The sequence below is a fragment of the Pyrus communis genome, chromosome 15, assembly GCF_963583255.1.
Source record: "Pyrus communis chromosome 15, drPyrComm1.1, whole genome shotgun sequence".
Taxonomy (NCBI): domain Eukaryota; kingdom Viridiplantae; phylum Streptophyta; class Magnoliopsida; order Rosales; family Rosaceae; genus Pyrus; species Pyrus communis.
This window is the reverse complement of record NC_084817.1, coordinates 2,711,881-2,735,834: the sequence shown is the minus strand read 5'-3', so window position 1 is coordinate 2,735,834 and position 23,954 is coordinate 2,711,881. Positions and strand designations below refer to the sequence as shown.

Sequence of the window (23,954 nt, the reverse complement as noted above, 5' to 3'; positions counted from 1 at the left end):
CGACAAGTAATCAAGTAATGAAGTTAAGAGTTTTATCTAACATGGATCGAAATTCATGACCAATGAATTCTTAATGGGTTAATCATTTATTAAGAATTCACTCAATCTATACTTTAGACATGTCTATTTTAGAAAACTTTGATGAAATTAATTAACATGTTAGTAGTCGCTGAGTGTTGATTTGATCACTAATATTAGTCGAACATGCTATTTAATCGAACAGTTTGATCATATTAGATGATCAACAAATGATATGATTAAAAAGACTAACTCAGAGATTTTTTTCCCTTTTTGACAAACTCCATGAGCAACTATTCCCTCATGTGTCTTAGCTTGCGAATCTCTTGTTTTATGGACGAGCTCATTGCTTATTTGAGAATAACGTATTTTGACTGTAAAAATTTGATAATTGGAGATTATTTATTCATTCAAATGCATATAACAAACTGACAGTGCAGGTATCAAGTAATATATGGCTCGTTTGAATGTGTTTTTAAAATGACTGAAAGAGCTTTTAGAAAGAAAAAAAAATTGGGTTCCAAAAACACTTTAAGTGCTTTCTGAAAGAAGCATCAGTTATGTGATTCTTTCATGAAGAGCTTTAAGTATTTTTCCAGGATTTACTTGCATTTATTAAAGATTGGTACTAAAAATATTTTCATCAAAGACACTTTCTGTGATTTTAAAAGCACATCCAAATGAATACATATTCATGATGAACTGTTTATTTATTTGATACGTTAGACGATTAAACGATATCCAGTTCGAATGAATTTTTGTAGAATTGAGTTTAGATTAAACAGCTTTGGTCGATTTTATTCAATAAAATTACATTATTTGCAAATGAGAAAATATAATCATTCGTAAATCGGAATGAAAGTATTATCCAACATAAAATCCAATAAATGATTTTTTTTATTGGCTTGAATAAATAAATAAACTTTTCACCTTTTTATAATTTTCTCCAAATCATTGTTAACGTAACCCAAAAGCTAGAAGAACTAGAAACACAGAGAATGGGAAAGAACTCTCCAGAAAATAAAGTAGCTCCCCTTATCTCCTCTAACACACTCAAATTATAATTTGTAAAACCCTAATTTCCACCCATTTCTCTCTCTCCGCTGTTCCAGATAAAAAAAAAAAAAAAACCCATAATTTCCATTGGCGAAAGGACGAAATTGCGAGAAAATCCACAAATCGAGCTGCGAGTTGCGTCGATCACTGTATAAATTATCGATGAGAAGAATCTGGGTTGCGGAGGAATCGAAGATCGAAGCTGGGGAGGCGTAGATGCATGTCGCGGGAGTGAGCTTGGATCTGAATTGGTTCCTGCACTTCATATTTACAGTTTTTATAATCGCCTTCTGTTTGCTGCACCTGGTGAAGAACACGGCCTCGAAGTACTTTGAGGTCGACGCCAGCTTCGAGGGAGGAGGTGACGGGGGTGATCGGACCCCAATGCCTGGCGCGCTCATGGAGGATCCTGTTTGTGCTGTCTGTGGGAATTCGGGTTCCAGGAGGTGCTCTCGCTGCAAGGCTGTTAGATACTGGTATTGTTCTTCAATTTAATTCGTTAATTTTTTTTATGAATTTATGTGCTGCTTTAATCATTGTATCTAAAGATTGCTTCTTGGCACTTAATTATGGTGATTTAGTTTCTTAATTGACGCTGGTTTAATGGATTATGGAAAAGTTTTAATCTGTGGTGAAATTTATAAGTTGTCGAAGATATATATCTGAGGCAGTTAGATATTTCTGTTGATCATGTTGTCTCACAACTGTCGAGTATTAAGTGTTCTGTTTCATAGGAAAGATAAGGAGGGAAGAGTTATTGTTTTATTGAGTGGAAGGTTATTTATCTGTCTGAATTTCTTAGGGACCTTCGCACGGATGGTCAGTTGTCTCCATTTTATTTACATGTAAAATTTATTTGTCCAATTATTGCACTTTATATGGAAACTCCTTCTAGTCAGGCTTTGATTCCAACTAGGATGTTCAATTTGAAAATTCTGGTTCATGTTATGCTGTCAGTCAATGTGTTGCAAGCATCCTACGTTTAGGCTCGGGATTGATCAATAACATGGATAACTTTGTTTTCGGTATTGATACTTGCAATGATATATGGGGTTGTTTATAGGAGACGTGTGAAGTAGCAATAGCATGTTGGAACCTTGTTGAATGGGTGATGTGGTGGTATCAGTCTAATCTTATAAAAGTGGTGATTTGATATGTCAATTCAATATTTGTATGATGGTGATTGTTTTTAAGACAATGGTAGAGATTCCTATAAGCGTGTATTCTTCCTTAAAAATTTTGGTTATAACCCTTTATAATTTTGTAGCTCACCGAAATGCCAAGAAAAACATTGGAAGTCAGGGCATAAGACAGAATGCAAGGACTTTCAACTATCTGGCAGAGTGAATTCAGCTCAGAACACATTGAGTAATCGGAGATTTAAAACTTCTGGTGCTGGGGGCAAAACTTCCCCTGGACTTGCACTTGTTCCCGCTCGTGGAATTTCTAAGCCTATCAAGAAGCCTAAAGAGGTGAACTTCCATATAGTTTTTCATAAGAAATGCTGCTTATAGATTTTTCGTAATTCTTATCTGGCACATATACGTATTAACAAATGCTTAATACTTTTCAGATTCTTTTTCCCTATGAAGAATTTGTTGAACTTTTCAATTGGGACAAGCCAGGGTTTCCTCCTTGCGGACTGTTAAATTGTGGGAACAGGTTTTTCTTTACCCTTTTTACAGTACATTGTAATACCACTAATTGGGTACTTCCATTTGATCAAGCGGCAAACTTGACCACAGATGTCTTCACTCTATACATGCCTGTTGCCCGCAAGCACGCTAGCATGCAAGCACTCACACACTTGCACTGACATTCCTTTCATACTTGTACTACCTACAATTTTGTTTATGCTTCTAATTTCCCTTTTATTTGCAGTTGCTTTGCCAATGTGGTTCTACAGTGTCTTTCATCCACTCGACCGCTTGTTGCCTACTTGTTAGAGAAGGGCTACCGGAGAGAATGTAGAGTCTTAAAACCATTCAGTGTTACTTTTTTAGGATGAAGGTGCTTAAGCAAGTCTTGACTCATCAAACAATTGCTCTTGTTTTGCTTTTCAGGCATACGTGAAGACTGGTGCTTCCTGTGTGAATTCGAAATCCATCTCCAAAGAGCTAGCCAAAGTTTGCAGTCCTTTTCACCAACCAACATTATCTCTAGATTATCAAATATTGGTGGTAATCTTGGCTATGGGAGGCAGGAGGATGCTCATGAACTCATGAGGTTTCTTTATGTGCACTTGATTTAGTTTCTATATTGCCTGATGGCTGTTATATTGAATACATTGTCAACACTCTACTTGCACTTGATTTTGTGCATCAACAAATTGTATTGAAGTTCTTGTATTGTTTTGTAGATTTGCCATTGATACAATGCAGTCATTGTGTCTTGATGAGTTTGGTGGAGAGAAGGCTGTGTGTCCAAGCTCTCAAGAGACAACGTTAATTCAACATATATTTGGTGGCCAGCTACAATCTCAGGTTATCATCTTATGGCTAAGTGTAAATTCAGTTACAAGCTGAATTATTTCTTGATTTTACTGTTGAGCATTGCTTGATTGACGCTTACAATCATGTATCGACTCACGTATGTTAAATGGAGAATATGTCACAGCAGTTTTATATTCTATATCTAGATAGGTTGTAGTGCTTTACCTTTTTGGTTCTGGTATCATTACTTGGAATATTTTCAGTGTGCCTAACATTCGAACTTTGGCTGTGGCATTTTCCTTGTGTTTTGTAATTTTACATCCCTTCTAACGTACTTTCTCTTTTTGGAATAATTTGAAGGTGATTTGTACAAATTGCGAGAATATATCAAATCAATATGAAAATATGATGGATTTAACTGTTGAAATTCACGGGGATGCTTCATCATTAGAGGAATGTCTAGATCAATTCACCATCAAGGAGTGGCTTCATGGAGAAAATATGTATAAATGCGATGGGTATGATCTCTACTTTTTCTTTGTCAATTCCATTCGTTATATTTGTTGCCTTTTTCAGTTTTTTGTCAATTCCATTCGTTATATTTGTTGTCACAATTACAGTTGCTTCATGAAGATATATTGTTTCTGTTAACAGGTGCAATGACTATGTCAAGGCTTGGAAGCGTCTTACTGTTAAACGCGCTCCAAATATTCTCACAATTGCCTTGAAAAGATTTCAGGTTCAGCTATACTCATTTTATACATGTTGCTTTCTTAATTGATGCTATGGTGAATCCTGAAATTTTTGTGTTGGCAAATATTTCAGAGTGGACGGTTTGGGAAAATTAACAAGAGAGTAACATTTCCGGAAACATTAGATCTTAACCCCTACATGAGTGAAGCGGGAGATGGTACCAATATTTACAAGCTTTATGCCGTTGTTGTCCATATTGATATGCTGAATGCTTCATTTTTCGGACACTATATCTGTTATACCAAGGATTTCAGTGGAAACTGGTACGGAATCGACGACTGTAAGGTGATCTCTCTTTTCCCTCCCTCCCCCCGCCCGCCTGCCCCTCTCCCCCCCCTCCTCCTCCTCCTCCTCCTCCTCCTCCTCCTCCTCCCTCTCTCTCTCTCTCTCTCTCTCACACACACACACATCCTATAGCCTTCCCTATTACAGAATATTCAGATGCACTCGAAACTTTTATCTAACATGAACTATGTACCCAAGCAGCTTATTTCTTTGCTGACTTATTTGCTATTTTCACAGGTTACGACTGTAAATTTGGAAGAGGTACTTTCCCAGGGAGCATATATGCTACTATATAGCAGGTGTGTATATGTGTGAACTTTACATGTTACTCTGATTAAGTTCTATATAGTTGGCTTAGACGAATGCAACATGTGTGATTGTGGACCATAGTTCAAACTGAACTGATATTGTGCGTCATTTTTTTTTTTATGAGAAGCATTATGTTTTGACGATCTAAAATGATTTTGGTTGGCTGTTGCTGTGCAGGGTTCAGCCACGAGCATCATGTCTAAGGACTCTCGAACCTCCAAAGAAAAAGGAGGAAATGATGAATGTTGAAGGAGAGCCTTGCCAAAAGGAACAACTTGAATGTTCCACTACTGAGTCTGCAGATCCTACCCACAATTCTGGGTCTGTGCCATCCGATACTACATTGCTGCCACAGATTCCAAGCTCTGTAACAAACTCGGCTGCTGTAATTGATGCTGAGGTTGTCCTAGAACACTCTGATAATGTGGATCTCAGGCTTAAATCACCGCCAACTGTTTCAAAAGAGGTTTGCATATTTGAAAATGGTGCGGTTAATTCCCCGTCTTGCCCATCTGTTTCAAGGGAGATTTCTATAGGCGAGGACCCTGCTGGTGAGTTGGATTTGGATACCATAAGAGGTGATTCAACTCCAGCTCCAGATGGTATGGATATGTCTAATGGTGACTCATATCAGGCTATTCTGGACGATGTATCAGCACACTGCAAGAAGGATCTCTTTTCTTCAGGCCGCGAAGCTGAAAAAGGCATTTCCCAAGATATGGATATTGATCATTGTGAGTCAAGTTCATCGCCTGCAGAGGACATTGAAATTTGCCGGAGCAATGGGCCAACGACTCAAGCAAATGGGAACGCTTCTCCGGTTGTGAATTCTGGTTTTCTGAACTGGAACGGAATCCACAGAACAGAAAAAGTAGACGGATAAATAATCGAAGGTGGATTTCTTAACGATTATTATTTTGTTCATAATTCTTTAGGTCCCCTCATCGTTGCCATAAGGAAAAAGATGGAGGCTTGGGAATTTTTGTCCGGGGTTTCATTAATTGCAGAGACCTCCGATTAACATTTTAGTTGGGAGAGTCATTAGTAATTCTCATGACACAGTTAAGCGTTATTTGTATCATGAAGAAGCACTGATAAGTGATTGACCTAGAAACATTTTTAATTATTGCTAACAAATGTAGTTAGAAGCGTTTTTAGTTGTTAGAAATTTAGAAGTAGGCTGTCAAATAGTTCGTGTTTATTGTGTTCGTGTCATATTCGTTATCTTAACAGGTTGTGTCAAGTCAAATTTGTTACTTTAACGGGTGGCTTGATAACAACCGCATTCATACACAGATCATGTAATTTTGTGCTGGATCGACTGGTCCAGTTGTTTCGTGTTAGGTTAATTGGTCATGCAAGAAATTATCAATTTTAATGTTTAGGTTGGCAAACGATATCTAATAGAGTTTCTAACCAGTGACACGATTTGTTAAAGGGTTTTTAATGAGCAATCGGATTGATTTGAAATTTGTTATTTTTGTATTGTTTCGTGTCAAGTTAATGGATTTTGCGAAAAGATGTTTAGTACTATTTAGTAGTAGTCTTGAACGTGCTAAAATTTGGTTTCTTTATAATATTAAATAAGTTCATTAAGATTTGATAATCCAATTTAGCAAACGGGGGAAAAGATGCCAACTTGTAATTTACCAAAACGGTAAAACAGAAAAGAAGGCAACTTGGATGACTCGAGCTTGATGAAATGTACGCATCGAGATCTCTGCCAACTGCCATTGGCAGCCGACCTCCAAGGCCTTGGACTTTGGAGGAGTGTTAGAGAGAGAGGGGATAAAAAAAGTAGAAAATAGAACGTAATCGGCGGCTTTCTCTCTCTTGCTTTGTCTTTTATTCCTTGTATTCTAGTTCGAAAAAAAATGCTTTGCTTCTGGGACTCGAAGAATCTGGTCTGGCCATTGACTTTGAAGGCTCACGAGCTCCCAGATTCCTTAACGAGGCAAATGCAGAAGCCAAAAGCACCACCAGGTTTCTGCTTTTGCTTTTGCAAACTGCAAAAGTCAGCTTCCGGCAGCAGCAGAAACCCTAAAACTCAACCCACGCATCTGAAAATATGACAAAGACAAACCCTTTAAGCACTTTGAGCCTTTGACAATGTCATGATAATATTATTGGCATATATTGTATTCCCAACCATGTCGTTTTGTCCTTCTTTGCAACCATGCTCCGATGCTCTCTCCTCTTCTTTTGTGTTTAAAAATATTATAAAGATAGACGACCAATTTAAAGTGTATTCTCCTCACGAGGGAGAGTTCTTTATATTCGAACGACGATGCTGTTTTGGTATTTCAAATTAGAGACATTATTATGTATTATTTATATTTATTGTAACAATACTTTAAGCTAATTACTTATTGTTTTGTGTATATCAAGAGCGGAGCCAGCTAATGATTATTTTGCGTTTTAATCCTCTCCAAGTTTTTAAAGATGAAAAAATTTGGTGTTAAAAAAGCATGTTACGGTAATTCAGTTTAATATTGCACAAAATATAAATTTAGCCTATTCTTAACGACTAAATTTCACTCCATACAAGATAAAAAAATTTAGCTAACTCCTATATAAATTCTTAGCTCCACCTTAGTGTGTACTAACGCTTGACTGACATAGACATCATCACAATGAAATTTAACTGTATGTAAGTTAATTACACACTAATACATGCATTCTCGTCATAATTTACTTCTATTTTAAGTCAAACATACATTGTTATATATTACCTATAACTACAATGTCACCGTGCTTGTATCTCAAGTCATCCGACTAATCAAACACTGCTAAGTGCAACAATTTTTGTTTGGGGCTTAGGAATCCAAAGCCAAGAGGTGTTAGAGCAGGGAGTCAACTACTCCCTCCCTCTCTCTCTCTCTCTCTCTCTCTTGTTTTATAAATATTGGGCTGAAAAGAAAGAAAAACCAACCACCAACCAACCCCTCGTGTGTTTGTGTATGTTCTTGGTTGTCAACCCCTACAAAAAGAGCTTCCCAGGAAGCTTCACACCTTCCTTCATAGCTCTTTTTCTCCCTTCCTTTCTTTCCTTTAATCTTTTCTCCCAAACGCTGCCCAATTTAAAGACAGAGACAAAACCCACCAGCCTCACTTCATCACTCTCACTGTCCTCCTCCACTCATACCTCACGGCAGCGCCACCGTTGAAGCAGCAGCATCGCCGCTGAAGCAGCCGCAGCAGGAAAAGGTACATTTTCTCTCTCTGTTCATCTTCTCCTTTTGTCATCTTGTTGTTCAAAGTCTGCCTCGTTTTTCTTGAATTTTAGCTGTTAATCTGTCTAAATGTGACATTTTGACTGATGGGTACAACGTTGTTTCTAGTAACTCCAAGTCCTAGGATTCTTCTACTGTGATTTGGCGAATAATATGACTTTGTCTCGAGATCTGTTACTTCTGGACATACCAACGGTCCAATTTCATCTTTTGGCTGTGAAAATTTAACTTATATCTTCCAATTCTGGAACTTTTGAGCCTCTAAACATGCTTTTTCTCATGGATGGTTTCAAATTTTAAGCCTTTTTTGCTTCAACAATCTCAGTTCATACCTGTTTCTTAGTGCTTTTGACTGTCCTGTGATTTGCCATCCTCGGATTTTTCTTCAGTCTCACTCTCGAAAGAGAGTCGGATTCTTTCTTCGATAGATTAGATTGGTTTTCAACTTCTTCGCTGCCATACGAATTGTTTGATTAATAAGATAACCGGCAGATAGGAATTAGAAACGGAAGGATAGGGGCTGAGATGGCTAAATTGCGCTTTTGACTACATTTGGCAGAAAACACTTAAAAACGCATCTGGGTCGTTGAAGCACTTCTACCAGAAGTGCTTATGAGCATAAGTGCCCTTTATAGAAGCAGTCCCAAACGAGCCATGAAGTAGTTTAGAAAAACATTCCGTAGATTTTTGAAGTACCGGAGTCTTTTAATGAATGTTTGAGCCATATTCCCATTACATTCTTTGTATGCTTGATTTGAGCATTTTGTTTCTTTGGTTTCTATCTGATGGGCATTTATATAAATTCACAAGTAACACTTCGATACCTTTTTGTTACTGCAGTTGTGTTCTTACGAATTTCTAGTCCATGGAGCACAACATTTGCCCAGCTTTTACGATGAATCGGAAGAGAAAATCCCTAGAGCAAGATGATTGCATTTCAAGCACCTTTGGTATGGATGAGCTTAATGAAGACCTTCTCGAAAGGGTGCTGTCAAGACTACCAACATCTGCCTTCTTCCGCCTTACGTTGGTGTGCAAAAGATGGAAATCAGTTGCATCTTCTCCCAGTTTTAAGCTTGCCTGCTCTCAGATACCCTCTCGGGATCCATGGTTTTTCATGGTCGATCCCCTTCTCAATCGATCAATTGTCTTTGACTCCTCTGAAAGAAGCTGGAAGAAACTCAATCATCCACCTCTCCTCCAGATGAACTCCAACCGCAATTCCATGCCTGTTTCAGCCTCTGGTGGCTTGATCTGTTTCCGCAATTCACAGGGCAACTTCATTGTATCCAACCCCGTGACAGGAGTTTGCAACGAACACCCTCCGCTGGATCCATCCCTACGAAATCTCACATTCCATGCCATTGTGATGAGCTCATATCCCAAGTATGATCAGCGCTCTTACAAGCTTGTTGTAGTCTTCGGCGAGTTTCCAAAACTGTCCTTTCGAGTGTATAACTCAAGCACTGCCTGCTGGGAAGAAGAGACCGCCTTGCGTAAAAACTTTGACGATGATGATTCTACAGAATCAGACTCAAACGATGACAGTGCCGTTTACTTCCTTAGCAAAGCTGGAAATGTAGTGGCAACCAACATGCAAAGAAGCCCATCCAAGCAATACTCATCCGTCATCACTACCAAAAATGGCGAGGAGACACTCCATTTCCTCAGCTCATCAGGCTCCGTTGTAGCCTGCAACCTGACCACCAAGTGCTTCTCGGAGTACCCCAGGTTACTCCCGGTCTTCTTCGAGTACTCCATTGACTTGGTAGAATGCGGAGGCAGAATGCTGGTGGTTCTTCTCTCAGAATTCTTCGAAAGCGCGAGCCTCAGGGTGTGGTGCTACAATGAGGAAGCTCGATCGTGGCAACAAATCGCAGCAATGCCTCCGGCGATGTCACACGAGTGGTATGGCAAGAATGTGGACATAAACTGCGTAGGGGCTGGTGACCAGATACTGATCTGCTTAAGCTCTACCGAGATTTCGAGCTGTGTTCTGTGTGACTTGACTGCCAATGATTGGATTGAATTGCCCAAATGTTTTGTGGATGGTGAAGCCATCAAGTTCTTGTCTGCCTTCTCATTTGAGCCAAGGATTGAGGCTTCTATGTGATTTGAACATTGTGTTTTGGGATTTTATTTTATTTTTTGCTTCTTATTCTTTTAGCATTTGTGTCTTACATTGTATTGTTCTGTATTGCATTGTTTTAAAGCCAAGTGGAAAATTGGCTCTGATTTTATTGTACAATCGAAAATTGATTATAGATTGATGAGGTAGATCAATGTAATAGACTTCCATTTATTGGCTTTGTAACTCATGTTCTAGTTGATTCTCTCTTGTTAAATAAGGGAAATGTTTCTCCTCACCCTTTTTGCTTATTTATTTTAGTAGATCGATATGTTAGTGGATTTGATTGTTAATTGTTAGGGGGGAGAGGAATTGGTGGGATTGAATCTGCATCATGGTGCATACCGAAACGAACTCAAATAAGGTAGCTAATGAAGGACAAAAGAAAAACTCAAAACATAAAAAAAACCCAAAACCCAAAACATAAAAGCACAAAAAATAAAAAATAAATCGGAAAAGCATCATGAACACAATGCTCATTAGATACTGGTTGAAAAGCATTTTACTCAAGTGCTAGACTTGATCGCATTTATGTCTCTTCATGGATACGTATGTTTGCAAGTTGAGGTTTAGCTAGACCTATCTTTAAAGCTCTATGCCAGAAAGTTGTCAAGTCTGCCAACCGACTTGAGCGGTCAGAAAATAATTTAAGTTTTACGCTCGTCTCTCCTAATCGGTAGAAAATTTAGGGCTATGAGCGGTCGTCTTCGTTCTTGTGGTGGTGTTCTATCATATAGATTCCTTGGATTAGCTTGCAAGCCTAATAACTTGGTCCTCTCATCTTTTCGTGGGCTCTCTCTAACCCATCTATTGGGCACAAAAACAACTACATATTCTAATGGGTTTACAAGGATCTTGTGTTAACAGGAATGAAAACCAAACGAATTCAAATAAAATAACGTGAAAAGAAAGAGAGAAAAAAAAAAAAAACCATAAACAACTTGCTACATGTGATAACTTTTTGAGTGTCAAACATTGAATTAGTCATTCAGTACTATGGTCTGATCGTATTCCTCTTCATTTGGAAGTGTGAGGTCTTACTTAGGTTCGAATCTCGTGGTTGGTGAATTCGATATTAAATTAGGTTGTTCATTATATAGCTTAACCAAACTCTCTTTTTCTTTAATGTAAAAAATATCGATGTACTTAAAAAAAAAAAAAAAAAACATTGAATTAGATGAACCCAACCCTACCACTTATCCTACCCACCAGGCAACCCACGCAAGTGACCACGTGTAAAACAAACGACGTTGATAAAGGTGTCGTTAATGGAGTAATGAGGAGGCGTGGGAACTGGTAACGCAGTGACGTGGAATGACGGTTGGAATGTGAGACGGCGCGCAGGCGATCCGATTCCCACCTTCGTCTCCCAACGGTGACCTCCTCTCCTCGCCAAGCCAAACTCCAGAAATATAAGAAAAATCCGAAACCAAAAACGCAGAAAAATAAAAAATCTGATACGATACAAACCGATTTAACCCGAATCTGAAAATGGAAGTCAAATTCAAAGACGAAAAGAAATTAGAGCAGCGATTGATTGGAGGAGCTCCCCAAGGACGTTTCCAAGAAGCAGAAGTTCGAGGACGCCGTCGCCGCTCTTAATTCCCTGCTCCGGGACCACTACTCCTCCGCTTCTCCGTCGCTGCAGAAACTGTACTACGGCGTCGTTTGCCGGGTTGCCACCGTGTTGAAGGCCCGGTACACCTCCCCTGGTTTCTGGGCCGCCGGACTCGCCCGCTTTCAGCTCTCCCATTCCCTCGTTTCCGACCCTTCCGAGGTGGCCCATTTGCTCGCTTGCATCGATGAGGCACGACAGGTCGTTCATCAGGAAAAGGACCCCCCGCAGCCGTCGTCTTTTCCGAATCAAGGTACATAGTATGACTATCCTTTACAAGGAGATGTACAATCATGTAAGCTCCTCAAACCAAACTCCGTCTATGCGAAATGCAGTTAGCTTCCCTGTTCACATGATTGTATTTGACCTGTTGAAAAATGGCCATGAAGGATCATTAAGCGCAGGTCCAAGCAATGAGGAGTCAGCAGAGGAATGCTTTGAGGAATCGCTTTCCAATGCCTGCAAGTTCTCATGGCTTCGGTGAAGAAGATCAAAATTTGTGGGGAAGCTTCAGTAGTGGTATGTTGATGGTCGACATCACGCTTTTAGGATCTACAGAATCCCGAAACGATAGGTAAATTACCGATTCAGCAACATCTCTATGACATTGTCCTAGAATTTAATTTTCCTAAGAAACAACCAAATAATGTATATTAAAGCCCAACAACACATGAGAAACCTGAAGGTGACCTCAACTGGTGCTCTTTCATTTGGCTCACCTTTGCTCAAGTCTTACTATTTTCTGCGAAAACTTGAGCAACTAAGATAAGAAAATTATGCGCCGTGCAAATTTGATATCGAATTTGGTACGTACGTATGAACAGTTACTAAAAAGTGCTTCATAAATCAGTAAGATGAACGCATGATATGTTTCCTAGATGGTTTATTGATATCACTACTTTCACTCAGTCGTTCCACAAAGAAATTAGAAATGAGCAGCTAAAGTTAAATAATCCTTGAAATATGTAAAGGAAGACAATTACCTTTTAAAAGAAGATTAATATGTATGCCTAGCTCGCAAATCACCAGTTGATCCACATTACTCGTATCTTTCGAAGAAGAAAAATAAGAAAATTAAACAAATATGATGATAGCAGACATACTTGTGTAAATAAGATAGATAGAGCTCAATTACCTGTATTATGAGATTTTGATGTTTGGGATGTGAGAAATCTTGGGCCACTCCTCTCCACTGCCATGTTTACAGCGCTCTGAAAGACTCGGACAATCAAAAATGAAAAGATCCTGCAGCTTTGATTTGCAGAGGAAGTCTGGCAGTGTTTTTATGCCTTTACAGGAACAAATTTCTAAAGAGGAAAGGCATGGCATGATTGAAATTTCAGAATCCTCTTTGTTCCACCCTTCCACGCCTACTTCCCACTCTTCCAACGCTGACATCCAGTAGATGCTGAGTTGTTTTAACTTTGGAAAAAATGATGATGATGTCAATGACGTTTCATCTGAGTCAACTATTCCCAAAAATTCACCACCAATCTTTTTCAGCTTCTCCATAGAACTTAGAGTCAGCTTTTCAAGGTAGGGCAATTTCCCAAGAGGAGGCAAAAACTTGCATTCACTCCATTCATACAGAAGGACGATTCTTAAGTTGTGCAAAGACATCATCCAATTGGGGCAGGTGGTGCCCGAATGATAAAAAATATCTAAGGATTCCAGATTCTCGTGCAGTCGCAAGGCATTCAGTATTTCTACAGTGCTTCTTGTCTGCTTGTATTGAACATCCTCAGAATCAATTACGAGATGAAAGAGTTTCTTCATGTGCCACAACTGTGCTTTCTCAAGCTCTCTCTCATCTTTCACATTCCCCTTCAATTTTATGATGAGACTGCCCTCAAGGTTCAAGACTCCCAGATCTCCCATTTGTAATGCTGCTCTGTCTTCATCCTCACCACAAACCACAACACACTCATCAATTCTTTTCAATTTTTTTAATCTGAGAATTCCTTTTGGCAAGTACTCCAGCTTACGACAATACTGAACATACAGGTGCTTTAAGCTAATCAACTTTCCCATGTTATCAGGTAGTTTTTCAAGTGACAGACACCAATCAAGGCGCAAGGTATACAAATTGTACAACTCACAGATACTGTCCGGCAAGATCTTCAAATCATAATTCTGTGACAAATCAATATGCCTCAAATGTATCAATTCACCAATTTCCTTTGGGACTTCACTTATGCCACAACGACTCAAATTTAATGTCCTAAGACATTTCAATTGTAGAATAAAGTTTGAGTCTATCTTAGCAATGGATGAACCAAAATATGAGAGTGAACGTAGGTTTTTGTAATTGTAATATGCATTAGAAGGTGGGAGTGGCAGCGACTCACCATGTTTTGACCTAAAGGTTAAGGTCAAATAACGAACCTTTACACCCAAACCCTCTATTTCACTGTCAACATCCTCAGTGATCAAACATTCGTCCTTGGTGAGAGATTGCACAAAATCATGAATGATATCATGCATTTTGCAATGGGTAATTTTACCACTAACATTGTCTTTCTTCAAATCTTGAAAAAAAGACCGTGCTACTAAGTTATCAAAAATTGCTTGACCAACTTCTCCCTCATCTTTATTCCCCTTTGAATTAAGATAATCTTGTGCCATCCAAAGATTAATCAACTCATCCCTCTCAAACTCATGATCCTTAGGAAAACAAGCACAATACAAAAGGCAACATTTGACTGCTAGGGCCAAATCATAATAACTTACAAAAAGTGGTTGAAAAACTTCTTGCTCCACCTCTTCTCGATCCCATATCTTACTATTCAAGACATCTAGCCATTCCCTCCGTGTTTTCTTATTGTACATGAGACCACCTAAAGCTTTTGCAGCAAGAGGTAAGCCCTTGCATTTCTTCACAATATCCTTACTAATATCTTCAAACGCCTTGGACTCATCTACTTCTGTATTAGCAAATGCCATGTGATTGAAGATTGATAAACAATATTCTTCACGCAACTCTCCCAAATTGATCATTTCATTTTCTGCTCTCATCATATCAACGACCTCATGCTTTCGTGTGGTCACCAATATTCTACTGCCATGAGCACCATGCTGAATTAGTGGTGCCCTTAAATTTTCCCACTTTTTACGATCGTGGGTCCACACATCATCTAGGACAAGGAGAAACCTTTTGCCCTCGAGGGATGTTGACATATGTTGCAAGGCATCATCTAACTCATTTGAGTTTGGGGCATTATCACCGCATATAGCTTTGGCAATCTTAATCTCATCAAAAGGATCTGAGACACAAACCCACACTCTCTTTTCAAAATAGGCTTTAACCTTGTCAGCATTATAAACAAGTTGGGCTAGAGTTGTTTTTCCCATTCCTCCCATCCCTAGAATAGGGATGATAAGGAGCCCCCTTCGATCTTCTCTACCATTACTTAACAACTTTGTTATCAGAATGTCTTTTTCCTTTTCTCGACCAAATACCTCTGACACGACGACAAAAGACGAAGTCTTCTGTCGTTCAGGTAATTCTTGAATGCCTCTTTCTGTGTGTTGAAACCCATACCTTTGTCTTTGCTCATTGATCCTACTTAGTTTACCATTCAGATCTTTTATCTTACTCGCAATGTCACGGCGAAAAATCACCTCTTTGGTTTTGCGAAAACAAAAGCAGCTAGAGAAAACAGAGAAAGTTACCTTCTTCTTCTTCTTCTCAGGAACATGAGCATTTTCACCTTTTCGTTCTTGCTTCTCAACCTGTTGTCTCAGCATGTCAGTGTTCCACTCGTCCAGCACGTCCACCATCTGCAAGGATATGTCTTTGAGCTGATCTAACCAGATCCTCACGCTGCCGTCCTTGACCTGCCTTTGCTCTGCATCTTCGAGAACGGCTTGAATAGCTCTGAGATTGCCAGCAAATTCTTCAACATCTTTTTTGGCGTCCAAAACAAGCTTCACCTCTCCATCAATGTACTCGTAAATTGTTGAAGACAGCCGATCCAGTAGCATGGAGATGATCGCGTCAACCATTTTTTCAGCCTCCACAATCTGTTGACAGTGGAAAAAGAAATGAAGAAGAAGAAATGCAGAATGGTTTGTGGCGTTGGCTCTCTTCCATCCAGCTTATATGATTATTCCAAGTCCATAAGTTCAAGTAAAGTAAATGGGAGTATTATTCCGAGTCCATAAGTTCAAGTAAAGTGAATGGTAGTCTGCCGTTTGCTGCTATATTCTGTCGAGGCCAACTCCAACTTCGATGCCTTCATTGACCCCACCATTTATAAAATAAAAAAAACAAGCGTTTGTTTATTATTTGGTAATTTGTATTTATTTTAACCCTTTTTTTTTTTCTTGGCTCGGCACTTGGTCATTTGATGCCATCAACCAAATGTCACTATTAATTCAATTATTATTACATAAGGGGATAAATACATAAAATATTAATGTACCTTAATTTGAACGTTTCAATTAAAAGTAATAAATTTCTGTAAAAGGAAAATCTACGGTACTTTATTACACTATATGGTAACAATAATATTTAAGATATATTACATTTATTCAAAATTATATTTAGGATTATACAATCATGATAAAGTTTAAGCAATGACAAGGAATAACGTGAATATTACTATAACAAAATTCGCGGTTACATTGCTATTGTCCTAGTGCATTATCAGAAAAGATTTTTGTACTTCAACATAATACGCAATTGCATACAAATTAACGTTCAAATTAAATAATTCCGAGTCTTACTTTTGTTATTAAAGTACCGTAGACACTAAACAACGTGATTGCATTGCAATATAAATAATTTAAATTAAATATTGTGGACGGAGGAAAAAGCCAATTAGAGGCAAAAGCCCAAAGCTTTTTCTGTAATCGTGGCGCAACCTTTGAACAGAGAAATGAAGATTTACTTCACAAAATATATATTGTAACTGTGTATTAGTATGTGGGCTTTAGACAATGGAAATCGCCGCCTGTTTCTCCTCCTCCGCCGGCTTTGCCGCCAAATTTGGATGCCTGTACGATCACATCCCACTTCACGCCCATACCCATATCAACGGCTATGGTTCCTTCTTGGGATTTCGCGGGAGTAGCAGAGGCAGCAGAGCAGTGGTCGCAGGCGGCTCAGCCTCGGCCTCCGCCAAGAAGCTGGCCGTCAACGGATACGCCGGTCCCAGTTCCACCACTAGCAGGTTAACCTACACTTGGACCGATTCCTGTCTGGTGATTCCTCCGCCCGCCGGCAAGAAGCCACGCGCCATCATCAAGTTCTTGGGTGGCGCCTTCATCGGAGCTGTTCCAGAACTTACTTACAGGTCCCCGAAGTTTTTCATTCTTTGCTGTTTTGGGTTTTGTAATTTTCTTTATTTAAATTTGAGTCCTTCAAGTTCATGTGGATTATATGTCGCAGCTACTTAACTGAGCTATTGGCAAAGGATGGGTTTCTGGTGATATCAGTGCCGTACAATGTGACGTTTGATCATGTCCAAGCTTCCCGGCAAGTGTATGACAGGTTCAATGGCTGCTTGGACAACATCTTAGCTTCTGGACTGCCCAATTCCAATCTATCAGCTGCCCAACTTGCTCAACTGCCCGTGTTTTCGGTTGGCCATAGGTAAAATTTAGAGCCTTTTCAGAAGGGATAAAAGCGCTTTCTAAAAAGCACTTGCTAGGTGCTTCTTTACGCAGCACTTCCAAGTCTTTCTATGTAGAACTTGGATTTTTGATAAAGATTTTAACATGTTTCTAACAAGCGAAAGCACTTATTGAATAATTGTTTTCTACTGAAGGTATGTCAAACGGATCGTAAGTTGAGTGGTTTCTAAGTTAATTATCAATGTATCCTGGCAGCATTGTGACTGGAATTTGTGTTTTGAATATTTTTTCTAGCAATGGTGCCCTTCTTCAAGTACTTGCTGGGAGCTATTTCTCTGATAAAATCCCTAAGGTGTGGTTTGTTTTGGAAAGTCCTCCTTCGTTTTAGGTGATTTGAGAAATTCATTCGGTTTGACAAGCAATATTTTTGTCCTTTGCTAAGGCCAATGCGATAATAGCATACAATAATAGACCAGCAACAGAGGCCGTGCCTTACTTTGAGCAGGTAATCGATCTGTATGCCCTGCTTCATATAGTACATTTACGTTTAGGATATATTGTTGTAAACGTGTATGATTTGATTGTGCAGTTAGGTCCTTTAGTTAATCAAATGGTGCCTATTATAGAAGCATCTCCAGTTTCTTCCGTGGCAAGGACTGCCTCAGGTAGCGTTCTGACTTGCTTTCATTGTATTTATTTTCTATGATTCTGTTTATTCTTTTCTCTAGTTTTCTGTATGGATTGCATTTTTGCTTACTTATCGGATTACGCTTTCCTTTCCCTTTGTTAGCTAGTCATAGTACCCTACAAAAGCCTGAATGATGATATACTTTCAGAACATTTAACATACTTTCAATGCAAGTCAGAGAGAAAGAGAGTGTTGATACTTTATGTTTTTCTGTATTGGTTCATTTTCTTTTGGTCAATATGTATTGGTTCTTTCTTGTAAATTCAAACTCGTAATTATTCTGCGATGTATGGCTACCCGGTGGCAAGCCATAGATCATCATGTTTTCCTAACTGCCTCCGCATTGCATCCTTTGAATGCCTTTGAACTGAACTACTCAATTTGAGTGGTATACCATATCAAGGGTGGTGTACTGAAACTTTACAGCGTTCCCACTTTTCACCACTTCCTATATATAGGAGATGCATGGAAGGCGCTGATTGGTGCAGCTGGAGCTATGCTACCAGACAATCAGGAAACTCTAAGTTCGGTGACTAAATTTGTTGATCAGTTGCCCTCAGTGCTAAATGAGGTATCTTGTTGGCTTGGCAGAAATCGTTCCCTTTATTCTGCAACAGTTAATATTGGAAACTATTTCTGCGTATTAGTCTCATTAATTAGAAGAAAAAAAAAAAATCATAATCTTTCTGTCAGGTAGCACAAGGGATATCAGAGTTTAAGCCAACACCCTCTGAAAACCGTGATTTTTGTAAGAGCTCGTACAATGTCAAACACACGCTACTGGTACGCATGATGCCCCACTATTCTGAATCGTCATGCAATTAATGAAAATGATCTGTTCTCTGGTGTAACTATTATTTGCATTTTTAGGTGAAGTTCAATTTTGACGCAATTGATGAGACAGATATTCTTGAAGAGACGTTAAAGCCTCGCGTGGAATCTATTGGCGGAACACTCGAAAAGGTCGAAATAAGTGGTAACCATATTACTCCATGCGTACAGGTGAACTTAATTCTAAGCTTTATTTCGTTTTAAAGTTTTAATGCTTTTGCTTCTGTAAGTTGTGGATTCCATAAAAAATTGTTTCCATATTTGATGGAATCCACAATTTTGCATGAGGCTGGAAGTTTAGAGGTCATTCCTTTACAAAGTTGAAAGCTAATTTAAACAACCTTTCTGACCTTTCAACAAATCGCTTATGCTGGTGCACTCTTTTGAACATATTTTAGTTTTGTGACATAAATTGGTCGAGATCAATTAAATAATCTTTAGTAAGAACTGTCAAGTTGATTAATTACTCAAGTTGGTTTAGATTTCCGCACTAAATATGCAACTTCTTATGCTTTTAACTAAAGTTCTTTACCTTGTTTGTGCTAGTATGATACCAATCGAAACTAGACCTTTTCTTCCCCAAATCTATGTCATGTTAAAGGGGAATCAATTGTGATAATCGAATTGCTAGTCACACCAAAACATGCCAAAGAGCCCGGGAAACGGATCAAGAAATCACATTTGACTTTTATCTTCATTCATATCCTAACTTGAACCCCTTATGGAGTCTTCATGTCCATATCGCTGTGAGCTATTAGGAAACAGTCATCTCAGGTTTCCAGCATCACACAATTTGCATTATCATAAGAAGTTGAGAACTATGCATCTCCTTTCTGCTTGTTTGTCTTAGAAGCTTTCGGTTTATGGTCATCATGCGTCGTAATCTCTTCTCTTTTCATTTTTATGGCCTGATCAGGAACCTAAGTGGCAAGCAGGTTACGTTTACACTCCAGCAGATGCTATTGCTCAGAGTCTTAAGACGCTTTCGCTAAATGACGTTAGAGTCCTTTCGAGAACTATAAGCGACTGGTTCAGAGGCTTTGAAGATTGAGCTGCCATGGCTTCAGTGAATTCATGTTGTTAGTTAGAGTCCTTCAGAGAAAATTCATGTAAAGTTTATGCTACTTTTGAATACATTAGTTGGGCCACCAAGAGAGAAATGTCTCATCTTTTACTAGCATTGGCCTGATATTGTTACAACAGTAATGTCACACTTATCGCATTTTTTATTGCATTTGTACTTTTTCTTTAGTACAGGGCAGTACAAACATGGTATATAAAATGTCATAAATGTAGCTTTTTTTTTTTTTATTTTATTTTAATTTTTAATCAATTTTGGCAAAAACTGAAAACCATCACGAATCTATTTTTGTGAAACATTTTATCTCAATATAAAGCTTTGTAAATTTCATGGCCAACCGACTATTTTAGCCAGATTCAAAGCTTCGCTAATATATTATAACCTAATGTTTCATTTTCAAAATTAAAAGTTCAATCAAAAATGCATTTTCAATTAAGTGGTGATCTCTTTAAAGGGCTTATAACATTTCTCTATTTTGTCGATAAAATATTCTTGGAGAAAACCCAACATTCGCATTTTTGACAATAATTGTGGAGCTATTGCTGACGATTTTTAATCAATTTTGTCAAAAATCATCACAAAACCTATTTTTGAGGAATGTCCCACCATAAGCTTCTTAAAATTTTAGGACGACATTATGAAGCAGGTCGACGAAAACACTACTATGGCTAATTAAGTTCAGAGCTCCACTAGTTTTTTTTTTTTTTTTTTTTCAAGCTTAAAAATTCAACGAAAAATACTTATATCGTAAAACTGCTTTTAAATGGTTTATAACGTTTCTCCTGAAAATGGAAATCTAAGACTTTAGATTGACTGTGAAACAAGTTTGGGTGGCTGTCCGAAATGTTTCAGAACTAAAATGGTATTTTGAAATATTGAAATTACAAGAACTAAGGAGTTCAGGATGTCGAACTACATTGATGGTTATAAGATTTAGACTACGATCTTCTCTTTCTTTTTGTGGTATTCAGCAAGAATCATGCCTGATATACAGAAGTGGCTTGCAAGATTAATGTGACCATCTTTCCAACTTGAGGGCAAGGCAAGCCCATTGTTTGATTTTAATTAATTATGCACGCAACTTCTGAAACCTTTTGCATGCATGTCACCAACAACCCCTTTCATGTGCCCACATTTAAGCTTTTTTCACTCTTGAAGGAATCGGCAGGTGGCTTCTCCACAGTAGTCTATTTTTTCGGAAAATGAGAAGACTCAAAAATGTGTTTTAATCTTCCTATAAGCACTATCGTGTGATTTTTCCATGCCAAAAATTAAACCCAAAACGTATCATGTGAATACGGACCTGGATTCATCATTAACTACTAAGCCACCCGTAATGGTTGTATGACCACATTTAGTTGACTCAGAAAAACAAAAATGAAAATTTGTGTTCAGCTAGATAGATCATAAAAATTCATCTCAATCTTCTTGCAAGAAAAGCGGCAAAGTGTTGTTGTTTGGGAACAACTTGTCAAACATTTTGACGATGATAACGATGAAGATTGATGGTGGATAACTAGATAAAGATGATCATATACAGGACTAGTTTCTTAAAGAGATTTTGCTCAACTATACCAAAAGCGAGATAGGATAATGTTCTCCTATTAACAGGACCAGTTTCTGAAGGAGATCCGCTCAACCATAGCAAAAAATGAGATAGAATAATGTTCTCCTATTGACCGTTTTATGATCACTTAGTGACTATTTGGAATTCAGTAGTGTTTTTTTTTTTTTTTTTAAATTTTTTTTTTAAAGGAGGACAACTAGTGACAAATCACGGTTATCTACCCTTTTCGGGGGCCAGGAAGACTCAAAGAGGCATTTTAGCCTCCCTTGACCACAAGTCTGGCTTCCACACCAGCGATGGGTTTCGAACTTGAGACCTTGGGTTTTTAGTTTTAAGGAAATCTCATAATCCGTCGTTTACCACTGGACCACTAGCTCGCGGTTTGAAATTCAGTAGTTTAAATTTGTCTTTTCTTTGGCTCCACAATATAAGTGTACAGGCTTTATGATCGATAATGTGGTCACAAAACAGTCAATACAAGTGAAGCAAACCCCGTTAAATAGGACAGATTCTCTCATGCAACCAAATTTAGTCATAAAAACATTTTTTTTCCAATAAAATTTGTCATGTGTTTAAAAAGAGTATTATTCGTTTAATAAACAATTCATACAAGATCAACTCATTATGTGCACTTCGTAATGTATTTCAACGATATTTCAGTACATTATTCATAGATCATCCTTACAAAAAAATTAGACAAATTCAAATTCATTAAGATATTCATTTATAGGGAAAAAATGAACGAATAGAGATCTAAAAAACACTAAATTTAATACAACGGTCATATGATTTCAATTTGGATGATTTTTTATAGATTTGATTTTTGAGGTAAGGCATTAAAATAGATTGTTAGATTAATGTTGAAGTGCATTAAGAAGAGACTCCGTAAAAACGTGTGTCAAAAGACATGTTCCTAAATCCTGAACATGATATTAATATATAGTTATATGTACATATATACGTGTGTGTGTATGCATATGGCTATACTCACACGTATGCTGGTTATGGTCGGTAGCGTGAGGATTAAGGATTGGCTTTACTTGGTTTTTATTGATTGCAACTTGTGGTTTGACACCATGACTGCTAAAATTAACTCCTTTGAATTTAGATGCTTTTTTTTTTTTCTTCTGATAACAGTAGCAAGCTTCTTTCTTTCCTTTCTAGAACACATTGTCACGTACACGGTACACTCTCTCTCTCTCTCTTCATTTCTTATGCTAACCGTTCGCCTTTATGTCCTTGCCTCTCAGTAACTCAGTGACTCAGTCTCATCACAGAGAGAGAGAGAGAGAGAGAGAGAGAGAGAGAGAGAGAGAGAGAGAGAGAGGGTAGAGGGTTGTTGGTGTTGATGACAGATTAAAAATGTTATGGTCCACCGCCACCCCCCACTTATAGCGGAAAGTGACCATACAATTTGGCGGTTAAATGAAAATGGGAGATCAGCTGCAGCAAACTGTGTCACTCAAGAGGCTACCAGCAGCAGCAGCAGCAGAAGCTACTTGCAATTGCATGCAGCTCCCACCCTCTTATCTCATGAGAGGTCCCTAGCTAGCTAGCTATCCAAGTCCAGTAAATATGAACAATTTTCATTTGATTTACCACATTAAATACCATTCGGCCATTATTTCACACGATTTAAATATAAAGCAAAAGTTAATACATACGATAAAATATCGAATATAAATAAACTCCTCAAGATAGTAACACATCTATATAGTCATTATTTTGGGACCAACCGATTTTATAGTTTTGAAAGGTTATTACTTAATAGAGATGTGCAAAAAATATTATCTTTTGACTTAGTTATCATTAATAGAAATTATATGAGTACAAAACTACTAATAGAGCACGTCGATTTTCAAGATGAAACATTGAAAGAAAAAAAAACGCCTAGGCTTTAGAATCCAGTTGATGTATGCATGTAGTACTCTTCTCTATAAATATGTTTGAGAATCTTAAAGAAACATCATGGCTGTACTAAGAAGATGTCCATATTGATGAGGTATTACTTACTTTTAAATTGAAAAACATGGTATCAACTCTTAAAAATAAAATAGTGTTCCAAACAATTATATGAACAACGTAAATAAAACTAATATAAGCATCCGGAATCACATAATATTGTCCGTTTCATGGAGATATGAGAAAGATAAGTCTTTTAGCTCATCTGAAACAAATATCGCATATTTTTGTATTTATTGACAATTTTATTATTATACAAAGCTACATTTCCTTAATATTGAACTTAAAAAAAATTGTACAGTATAAAGTTTATTCATATACATAATTGATCCAAGTCGAAGACGATATTGAGGATCTATAGAGAAGTTTTATGGTAATAGAACTTTTGCAAAATCCTCGCTCTAACCTTGAACTATTCT

The 23,954-nt window shown here is 37.9% G+C and overlaps 4 protein-coding genes across 5 annotated transcripts; 3 read left to right on the top strand and 1 right to left on the bottom strand.

The window, feature by feature from the left end:
* Positions 1–1,000: 1,000 nt before the first annotated feature.
* Positions 1,001–6,100, top strand: LOC137718197 (ubiquitin carboxyl-terminal hydrolase 18-like). Its single transcript, XM_068457700.1, has 11 exons — positions 1,001–1,550; positions 2,342–2,546; positions 2,648–2,736; positions 2,956–3,041; positions 3,138–3,300; positions 3,434–3,557; positions 3,867–4,024; positions 4,161–4,245; positions 4,332–4,544; positions 4,782–4,843; positions 5,031–6,100. Exons 1-11 carry the CDS (start codon positions 1,291–1,293, stop codon positions 5,734–5,736), a joined length of 2,151 nt encoding a protein of 716 aa, XP_068313801.1. The 5' UTR covers positions 1,001–1,290; the 3' UTR covers positions 5,737–6,100.
* Positions 6,101–8,932: 2,832 nt separating this feature from the next.
* LOC137718849 (F-box only protein 13-like) lies at positions 8,933–10,373 on the top strand. The gene has a single exon (XM_068458380.1). The coding sequence runs from the start codon at positions 8,952–8,954 to the stop codon at positions 10,197–10,199; it is 1,248 nt and encodes a 415-aa protein (XP_068314481.1). The 5' UTR covers positions 8,933–8,951; the 3' UTR covers positions 10,200–10,373.
* A 2,145-nt stretch (positions 10,374–12,518) lies between these two features.
* Positions 12,519–16,335, bottom strand: LOC137717909 (putative disease resistance protein RGA3). 2 transcript variants are annotated; one of them, XR_011065834.1, is made up of 3 exons: positions 12,965–16,335; positions 12,813–12,878; positions 12,519–12,571 (listed from the first exon to the last, which is right to left on the bottom strand). XR_011065834.1 is itself a non-coding variant. In XM_068457415.1 (2 exons), the coding sequence occupies exon 1, from the start codon at positions 15,832–15,834 to the stop codon at positions 12,970–12,972; it is 2,865 nt and encodes a 954-aa protein (XP_068313516.1). In that variant the 5' UTR covers positions 15,835–16,335; the 3' UTR covers positions 12,783–12,878; positions 12,965–12,969. The 2 variants fall into 2 exon arrangements, 1 of the variants encoding a protein (XP_068313516.1); XM_068457415.1 differs by lacking the exon at positions 12,519–12,571 and having other exon boundaries at positions 12,783–12,878.
* Positions 16,336–16,640: 305 nt separating this feature from the next.
* LOC137717910 (uncharacterized) lies at positions 16,641–20,176 on the top strand. The gene is made up of 9 exons (XM_068457416.1): positions 16,641–17,126; positions 17,222–17,425; positions 17,701–17,758; positions 17,849–17,911; positions 17,996–18,071; positions 18,553–18,665; positions 18,788–18,877; positions 18,965–19,096; positions 19,842–20,176. The coding sequence occupies exons 1-9, from the start codon at positions 16,771–16,773 to the stop codon at positions 19,974–19,976; spliced, it is 1,227 nt and encodes a 408-aa protein (XP_068313517.1). The 5' UTR covers positions 16,641–16,770; the 3' UTR covers positions 19,977–20,176.
* Positions 20,177–23,954: the final 3,778 nt, after the last annotated feature.